The sequence below is a fragment of the Diabrotica virgifera genome, chromosome 9, assembly GCF_917563875.1.
Source record: "Diabrotica virgifera virgifera chromosome 9, PGI_DIABVI_V3a".
Taxonomy (NCBI): Eukaryota; Metazoa; Arthropoda; class Insecta; order Coleoptera; family Chrysomelidae; genus Diabrotica; species Diabrotica virgifera.
In genome coordinates, this window is record NC_065451.1 from 162,196,212 (window position 1) to 162,206,525 (window position 10,314).

The 10,314-nt window shown below is 34.5% G+C and overlaps 1 protein-coding gene across 1 annotated transcript in view; it reads left to right on the forward strand.

The window, feature by feature from the left end:
* Positions 1 to 6,761, forward strand: part of LOC126891783 (uncharacterized) — a 73,156-nt gene extending 66,395 nt beyond the window's left edge. Inside the window, exon 4 of the mRNA XM_050661054.1 lies at positions 469 to 6,761. Coding sequence (XP_050517011.1) covers positions 469 to 812 — 344 coding nt within the window. The 3' untranslated portion in view covers positions 813 to 6,761. The remainder of the gene's footprint in view (positions 1 to 468) is intronic.
* The last annotated feature ends 3,553 nt before the right edge of the window (positions 6,762 to 10,314 follow it).

Genomic DNA, 10,314 nt, shown 5'->3' on the forward strand with positions numbered 1-10,314 from the left:
GGTGCAATATTTTATATTTATTGAAAGTCAACATAAATGCTTAATTTTATTACGAATTTATATTGTGTGACATGCCCACTGACTATTGGTACGCTGGTTGTTCAGGTTGCTTTGAAGGTCATTGGCGGCGTGCTCACGAAGGATCAAAGGCGTGTCGCTTCTCTGTGGTCCTTGTTCTCTGTCCTTGTTCTCTGGCTTAAGCATGTCTTTAGCCTGTAAAAGGCACTGATGATGTAATTGTTATTCCAGAACCTTCTGTGATGTCGCCTTTTAAGGGATTGTAATAAAAATATACCTTTTCGCAAATAACAGCTTGGGAAATGCTGCTTTAAACCCTTAACATTGTATAGACCTACCAAAGTCAGTGCATACAAAATTACCACTAGTTTCTATCAGCCTTTTCCGTTTTAATTTAATAAAGCGCAAACATGAAATCACTTTATAACTATTTAAAATATTTTATTGCAGAATTACCGCCTGGAGAATTACCGGCTCCAGAATTACCGCCCTCGACTACAAAGTCATATTTTAAGCCACCTGTGCAGAAAAAAATGAAGATGCCTGAAGAGGATGACCTGGAAAGGAAATCAGATGAGAAATTTGCAATTATACATAACTATGCCCAAAAAAAGGAAAAGCAAAAAGATTATTGCGATAAATACGGCGAAGTGGTTGCTGAAAGATTAAGACAGTTGGATGAAAGAACTAGGGATGTAGCAATAAACCGAATCGATAATCTTCTTTTTGAATTAAAAGTAAATCCGACCACTTCAGCACAATTTGAAATCGATATTCCTACTGACCAAAATTAACCCATTTTCTACCCACAAAACATTCTCTCATCATTGACCTCTCAAAGCACATATGAAAAGTACAGGGGAAAAACAAGGAATGTCACTTTTTCATTAATTTTGGCTTTTCTCGCTATGTGGTAGCAAAAACTGAGCACTATCGACTAGGCTATCGATTCAAGACAATAAACATAAAGATCAGTCTATAAAAATTTTTTAAAAATTTTTATCCATTCGAAGGACCAGAATTGTCTGCGCGCCACTGAACAAAAATAAGGAATTTTAGCAGTTTTTTTGGTGCATCATTAAGTTAATAGGTTAATATAGATTCATATTATATTAAGATTACAGAATAAGAATTGCTAGAATTCTGCTAAGAATCTCCTAAGTAGTTTTTAGATATCATAAGAATTAAACCTTTATTCGTGTGTATCGTAATATGTATAAAATGTGACATTCCTTGTTTTTCCCCTGTACTCTTCATATATGACACTCAAAAATCTTCACTCATTGCTACTAAACTATCTCATAACAGCCATCACCACCTTTAGCCCAGTAAATGAACGTATAGAGTGTAATTTTTCCAGTCACGATGGATTTGCTTGAAAACACGTCGGAAAACGTGTTTATTTTAAATAAACATATATTGTCCTTCACATTACATTTCGAACATTTGTACTTATGGTAGTGGTTTTTTCGGGCCGCTGATCACAGTTTAAAGACGCAGAAGAAGAAAAAAGAAGATTATCAAGCTTCTTGACACGTGACGTGCGCACATCACTGTTTTTTTTATTTTATTTTTATCGCACAAGACATCTTCTTCTTCAGGTGCCATCTCCGCTACGGAGGTTGGCAATCATCATAGCTATTTTAATTTTTGAGGGAGTAGCTCTAAATAGTTGTTTTGAGCTGCATCCAAACCATTCTCTCAGGTTCTTCAGCCATGAAATTCGTCTTCTGCCGATTCTTCTTCTGCCATCTATCTTTCCCTGCATTATGAGTCGCAGGATGCCATACTTCTCGCCCCGCATCACATGTCCGAGATACTGTAGTTTTCTTTCTTTAATTGTAAGTTCAACTTCCACCTCAACTTGCACAAGACATGGGTGGGTTCAAAAGAATCAATGGGGAGGAGCGTACAAATGTTCGAAATGTAAGAGATAGGACAATTATGATTGTCCCTCCTTAACAGGTAAGTCAACCACTCAATTAATTATTTTCACTCGCAAATAACCCGAAAAATATAGACTTCTAAGTAGACTAAATCTATTTCCGGACTTACCTGGAACATATATTTTTTCACACCCGAGAAGGGGGATCAAGTCTAATAATGAAGCAGAGGGTTTTTCTTCTTGTAGTTTCTTCCCCTATCGGCGGTTAGATGTCATCACAGCTATCGGTACTTTATTGGCGGCTGTTCTGAAAAGATCTACTGAACTGCAAATATACCACTCTCTTAGGTTTCTGAGCCAATAAATTCTTTGTCTTCCTATGCATCTCTTACTCTTAATTTTACCTTGCATTATGAGCTTTAATGCCTCATATTTCGCAGCTCTGGTATATAATGTGGCTTAAATATTCCAGCTTTCCTGTTTTGATGTTCTTTATGACCTCGCCATCCTTTTGTAGCCTTCTTAACACTTCTGCATTTGTAACTCGGAACTTGGATTCATGGTATTTTCGAAATTATTATATAGCACCACAACTCAAATGCTTCCAACTTCTTTATATTATCCACTTTTAATGTCCAACTTTCCATTCAAACATCAAAGCTGCATATTCTCAATTAACAAACATTGTTTTCATTTTATTGTCTTGCAATTTTAATGCGTGTCCTGATTTCTCTACCTTGGTCATTTTTTTCATTTACCCAGCTTCCCAGATATTTGTAGTTATTCACCCCTTCTACTTCTTTTACCTCGATGTCTAGCCTTACTACAGTATACTGTTTAGAAATAAACATGAACTTAGTTTTCTTAACGTTCATTATTTCTTCTTCTTCTTCTTCTTCTTCTTTTATATAGGCAGTACTTCCTGTTTTTCTTCAACGGTGCCTTTCATTCTGTCCCTAAGTTGTCATTCCATCTTTTCCTTGGACGTCCTATACTTCTCCTAACTAACGGTGACTTGTCCCTGGCTATTCTTACTATCCTTGATTCAGACATCCTGCTTATGTGCTCATTCCACTCTTCTTTTCTGTTCTTTACCCAGGTATTTATATTGTCCACCCTGCATATTCGTCTGATTTCCTCACTTCTTACCCTATCCTTTTCCAGCAATCCTTCTTAAGATTTTCATTTCTTTGGCTCCCAGATGTCTTCGTGTTTTGCTTGTATCTGGTCTTGTTTCGGCCATGTAACTCATAACTGGCCTAATAACTGACTTACATATTATTCGGGCCTTTGTTTCCAATCTTAGGTGTTTGTTTTTCCAAATTGTGTCGTTTAGGCATCCGGCCCTTCTACTGGCTTTAATTATTTGGTCTTTTACCTCTTCTTCGATATTGTTGTCGGCTGATAGATTAATTCCCAGATATTTGAAAGTCATTACTTGTTGTATAATTTGATTTTCTAACTCCAATTTGCATCTTATTGGTTCTTTGGCAATTACTAAGCTTTTTGTTTTTTGGGCTGATATTTTTATATTCATTTTTTTGCGTTAATGTTGAACTCATGCAATAATCTTTGTAGGTCGTCTTCGCACTCTGCTACTGACACGGTGTCATCAGCGTAACAGAGTATTTTTATCTCTCTATTGCCCATTTTGTACCCTTTTTTTCTTCACTTTTTATTATTGTATCCAACATTATGTTAAACAGTAGAGGGCTTAGTGAATCTCCTTGCCTGATTCCTGTGTTTGTTTCTATGGGTTCTGTTATTATTCCATTGACTTTCATTTCTATTTTATTTCTTACATATATGTTTTCTACGTTCATTATTTGTAGTCCATATTTTATCCTGACTATATGTAATCTATTTACTAAGCGTTGCAGTGTTTCTAGACTGCGAAAATAGCGGTGTCGTCTGCGAATTTCATGTTGTTCCAGATTTTTACGTTTATTGATATATGTACCCTGTTTTTCCTCTGATATTGCTTTCTTATAAATGGCTTATCTGTACAGATTAAATAATAATGGGGACAACACGAAACCCTGTCTAACAACTCTTTTGATTTCTATAGTTTCTGTTTAGAAAGTAAGAAAGTAAGAAAAACCTAAATCCAAATTTTTATGCAATTCGGTGGTGACATGGAAAATTACACGGTATCGCCGTATTGCACGTTCATTTACTGGCCAATTTATGGAACTCCTTCGTATACATAATCTCCATTAGGGTCAATGCACATTTCCTTGTTTTCAAGTTGCGTGCATGCTGCGAGCACGCTGCTTGTTTTCAAGCCAAGTTTCCCGTCAATACACGTGCAAAACCTCTACCTACATTTTAAAGAACCGCTTGAATTGACATGAAATTTGGCAAACACATAGCTAACAAGTCAAAGAAAAAAAGTGATATTGTGCCGATGTGTGCTTTTGCCATGGGGGTGGTTTTCACCCCCCTTTTGGGGGTGAAAAGATATACGACCAAAGTAAGTCCGGAAATGGATAAACTGACTAATTGTAAGTAACTTTTGTTCTATAGAGTTTTTTCATTAAGTCAATATTTTTCGAGCAATTGCCAGTGAATATGTTCATTGTTTCAGTAAAATAACCACGCTTTTAGAAATTTTTCGCAAATAACTCAAAACGTAAATATTTTGTCGAAAAAAATTTTCTTAGCAAAAATATAGCTTCTAAAAAATTAAAAAAAAAATGGCGTATATATCACGTCTCTATACCTAGTAGAAGCAGAGTTATAGCTAATGAAAAATAGGTTCATATTCGTCAAATTCAGAATGGAAACTTTAACGTGAAATAACCAAAAATGAAGCACATTTCGGGGAAAACTCATTACAACTTATTTAAAGTGTTTAAAAAAAGCTTCATTTTTGTTTTATCTGTCCTATTAACAATCCAGCATAAAAAAAATTTTTAGCGTCAAAAGTAAACAAGTTGCGCTCAAAATAAAGTGAGTCCCTTTTTTTTTGGTAAAAAAATCGGGAAAATCACCTCCTAATTAGTATCTCAAATGAACTTACTCGTTACTACTTCACAAGTTTCTTGACTCGTGTATGTATTGTTTATAATATAAACATAATGTTTATAATATAATCATATTATGATCTGTAAGTTTCATCGGTTCAAAGTCCTTATTTTTGAAAGGGGTGTAGTTAAAAGGGGTTGAACGAGTCACTGATCACGAATGTATGCAAATTTAGAAACACCAAATCTTAATCAATTTTTGTCTTACAGAAAAACAAAAAAATACAGGATATTCAGAAAAGCAATGCTGACTTTTTTTGTTTTTTGAGATTTTTGGTATCTCTAACAATTTTTAAGGTATTTTGAAAAAAAAGCATATTTTTCAAAATTAAATTTTTTGAAAATTTTGCTTTGAAACCAAATTTTTTCAAAAATAAGCACTTTGAATCGATGAAACTTACAGGTCATATAAACACAACATAAGTAAAATAATTTGTGGAGCGGTAATGACTAATTTCATTTAAGTTGCTAATTAGGGGGTGTTCTTCCCGATTTTTTTGCCAAAACAAAAGGGACCAACTTTATTTTGAGCGTAACTTGCTTAAATTTGATGCTAGAAACTTTTTATAAAAACAGAAATAAAGCTTTTTTTAAACATTTTAAAAAAGTTATAATGGGTTTTCCCCAAAAAGTGCTTAATTTTTTGGATATTTCACGTCGAGATATTCTATTTGAAATTTGGCGAATATGAACCTATTTTTCATTGGCTATAACTCTGGTTCTACGAGGTCCACACGCGTACACCATTTTTTTACTTCTTTACAGGCTATATTTTTGCTAAGAACGTTTTTTTCGGCAAAATACTTACTTTTTGAGTTATTTGCGAAAAACCGTCTAAAAATGTGGTTATTTTGTTGAAAAATGAACATATTCACTCGAAAATAACTCGAAAAGTGTTGACTTGGCGAAAAAGCTCTATAAAACAAAAATTACGTAAAATTAGTCCGTTTATCCATTTCCGGACTTATTTTGGACATATATTTTTTCACCCCCAAGAGGGGGTGAAAGTCACCTCCAGGGCAAAAGCACACATCGGCATAATATCACTTTTTTTCTTTGATATGTAAGCTATGCGTATGCCAAATTTCATGTCAGTTCAAGCGGTTCTTTAAAATTTAGAGCAAAAACCGTGAAAGAATGTACTAAAATAAACAGCTCTGTATCTACGTTGAAATCCATCACGCGGTCAACGTGTACTCACAGACTGCCAAACCCCTGACTTGTTTTCATGCCACGTGCACGTGGCGATGTAGCAGAAACTGGCGTGCTCTCTGTCCAAGCGGCTTGCAAGTCACTTACAAGCGGCTTGCACGCTGCGGCTCAGCTCGAGTGCGCAGTGTCTGATTACAACTCATGTAGGTACTGCCGAACTGCCAACGATCGCACGTACAGTTGAGTCCGGGAATCTTTACCCGTGCGTCATCATTTAAAGCATACGAAATAAGTCTATAATAAGTCGGAAATTGAAATTTACTAAACGCAACAGCAAGTCACTTACAGTCACTTGCTGTTGCGTTTAGTAAATTTCAATTTCCGACTCATCATCGACTCATTTCGTATGCTTTAAATGATGACGCACGGGTAAAGATTCCCGGACTCAACTGTAGCTTGCTAGCAGTGTGCACGTGAAAAGACGCAAATGTGCACCGAGCCTTTCTCAATCGCATCAGTATAATAAACTTAAAAAAAAGGTTTTAAAACAGATATTTTGAGTAATAGTGTTAAACATTATTTTGCTATATTTCGCAAACATTTTGTACAAGTGGGTATCTATACATTTTTCTATTTTTTATAAAATCAAATAATGTAAAAGAATAAAACTGGTTATTTTATACCTGTGTTTCATTATTAAGTAATTTAGTTAAGGCACTACATACTTCTGGAACTGAAGTTCGGAAAGAAATGGAGAACATAAACCTGGAACAGGAGACAATTGGGAATAATACAGCGATTGGGAAATTTCTCATGGTTGGTAAGCGCCTTTAATGAGAGCGACAAAGAGACATTTATTTATTATACATTTAAAGGGGGCTAGAAGATATACGCGAATAATTCTCAACTTATATTGGAATCAGAAAGCTAACATCAAATTAGAAAACGAGATATCAAAAGCAATAGAAATACGTAGAGGAGTAAGACAGGGATGCATTTTGTCACCACTGCTATTTAATGTATATAGTGAAAGCATCTGTCAGGAAGCCCTTTTGCAAGCAAATGAAGGAATCGTAATCAATGGAGAGGTTGTAAATAATATTCGATACGCAGACGACACTGTACTAGTTGCAAGAACAGTAGAAGAATTACAACGATTACTTACAAACATAAATATTGCTTGCAACAATTATGGCATAAACATTAATATCAAAAAAACCAAGTATATGGTCTTCAGTAAAATCATGACACAACCAGCACATATTAGTATAAACGGCATTCAAATTGAAAAAGTATCAAGTTACAAATACTTGGGAACTTTAATAAACGAAACTGGAGACCAAAACAATGAAATAAAAAGACGTATTGAAATTGCCAGGGCCACCTTCATAAAGATGAGAAAATTCTTCTGCAACAGAGATGTAAGCATCCCTCTACGTTTAAGAAAACTCGAATATTTGGGTCACCTGATGAGAGGTCATAAATACGCATTACTTCAAAATATAATGCAAGGAAAAATAGAAGGAAAACGGAATCCAGGCCGTAGAAGAATGTCGTGGATGCGGAATTTGAGAGTGGTTTGGCTGCACCACTAATGAACTTTTTAGGTCAGCTGTAAATATAGTCAGGGTAGCCTTGATGATTTCCAATCTCCGATAGGAGTGGCACAAGAAGAAGAAGAAGAAGATATACGCCGCCAAAGCGAGGTAGCGCGAACAACCCACTTCATATCGTAGGTAGGGCTATCCCAGCACAGCGTTGCCAAAGTAGATTTAAAAAAGAAAATAACAAAGTAGAAAAAATTATATTTAACTTATTGTAAAGGAATATATTAAACAAATTATTTAAAAGAAAAAAACTTAATTAACAAAATATTGATTTCGCCCATTTTAAAAAAAGTGGGTGAAAAAGGTTGAATTATATTTCAACGTTTTCACATTTTTTTAAAATGGATGAAAACAATATTTTTTTAAGTTTTTTTCTTTTAAACAATTTGTGTATTATATTCGTTTACAATAAGTTAAATATTATAATTTTTTCTACTTTGTTATTTTCTTTTTTAAATATAATTTGGCAACGCTGTGCTGAAAAAGCCCTACCTACGACATGAAGTGGGTTGTTCGCGCTACCTCGCTTTGCTGGCTTATATCTTCTAGCCCGTTTTAAATGAATAATAAATACATGTCTCTTTGTCGCTCTCATTAAATGCGCATACCAACCATGAGAAATTTCTCAATCGGTATATCTGGGAATAAAACTAACTAGTACCGGACGAAACGAAGAAAATATTAAAGAAAGGATAGTAAAGGGAAAACAGGTGATAGGAGCCCTAAATATAAGTATTCTGGCCAAAAAATATAAGAACAAAGAATAAAAAACGAATGTACAACACAATATTAACACCAGTGTTAACCTATGGAGCTGAAGTCTGGCAATTAACCAAAAAGTACAAAGACAAATTACTAGCCACTGAGATGGATTTTTGGAGAAGGTCAGCAAAAAGGTCTAGACTAGAACACATAAACGAGGACATTTCTCCAAGGCGATGTCGGAAAGAAATGTAAGAGAGGAGGACTGTCACAATAGCAAGGAGTGTGGATTAGAAACGGAAAGGTAGAGTTGCACAAGTTTGACTTGAATGTTTGAATTTGACTTGAGTTTGACTTAATTTCAAGTCAAACTCAAGTCAATCCTTCTGACAAATAATTCAAGTCAAGTCAAACTGGTCAATCGTACAGGTTTGAAAATTCAAACTGTTTGTCAAACTAGTTTGAAACATAATTTATTTCGTAGATATAATTTTTTAACAATCCACGAGGAAAATAAAATTCCTGTAGCTGGCTGTATACCATAAATCACAAAAATACAGGATCCTTCGTAAAAGGTATATATTTAAAAGACCCTAATAAGGGTTGCATCACAAAACAAAACATTTTCGGATTAACAAGTAATCCATCATCAGTGTTAAGCCAATAACATGCATGCGTGAGCCACCAAAAAGTTATGGGTAAAAACCCTTTAAAAGGTATAAGTTCTTATATTATACTACATATTATGTTTAAAATAGTTAGATGTTGCAAATATTCCTGGATATTACCCAGGGCAACACAGGACTCTAACCCACGTGGATGTGATATGAAAGGGATGAACCTCACATATTGAAAATTGAGTGTCAACTATATCTTTTAAAGGGTTTTTACCCATAACTTTTTGGTGGCTCACGCATGCATGTTATTGGCTTAACACTGATGATGGATTACTTGTTAATCCAAAAACGTTTTGTTTTGTGATGTAACCATTATTAGGGTCTTTTAAATATACCTTTTACAAAGGATCCTGTATTTTATTTTTTTTTATTTTTTTATATACTTTTTTATTGAGATAGACATGTCAGTTGCCAATTAAGATAAGAAATTTAATAATACATTGAGTGCCATATAAAGCATCCTTTAGTTCCAATAATTTTAGTATTTGTTTCCCTCTACTCATTTTTAAAAATCATGTAAAATAGTAAAATTTACTGACACTTTCACAGTAAACTATTTTTTAGCACGCACAACAAAATTAAATAAAAATAGTACATTGTTTACCGGGTAGGAAAAGCTTAACATTCCTGGACGACTGTGAAGATTGCTAAGTCGAGGCGCAAGCCGAGACTTAGCAACACAGAGTCCAGGAATGTGGCTTTTCCTACGAGGTAAACATACTATTTTTCCGCAAATCGTTTAAAATTCGACAGATATTGATTGATTTAAAAAAAACGCGATAATTTTATTCCCAAATAAATGGTGCTTTGAAATTCCTAATAAAATTACTTGGGTTACTATGGAAACGTATTGAGGTTGAATTGTCAAACTTGACGCTTATAAATTTAATTGCTGGTGTTCTCGAAAGTAAAATGATAAGTGATGATGAAATTTCCATTCCTGGGACTCCTCCAGAGCTGGTTGAGGCAGTGAATACTGCTTCATTAGAATTATTGCCAAAGAAATCAAGAGAAAAGTACGAAAATGCATACAGACGTTTTATGGATTATCGCATGAGTAAAAATACGAGTTCTTTCTCAGAAAATGTTGTAATGGCATACTTCCTAGACCTTTGTTTAAAGATGAAATCTTCAACATTATGGGCCAATTATTCAATGCTGAAGTCAACCCTTGCACTTAAACACAATGTAGATATATCTACATACTCAAAACTTCGTTCTTTATTGAAACGGCAAGCTCAAGGTTA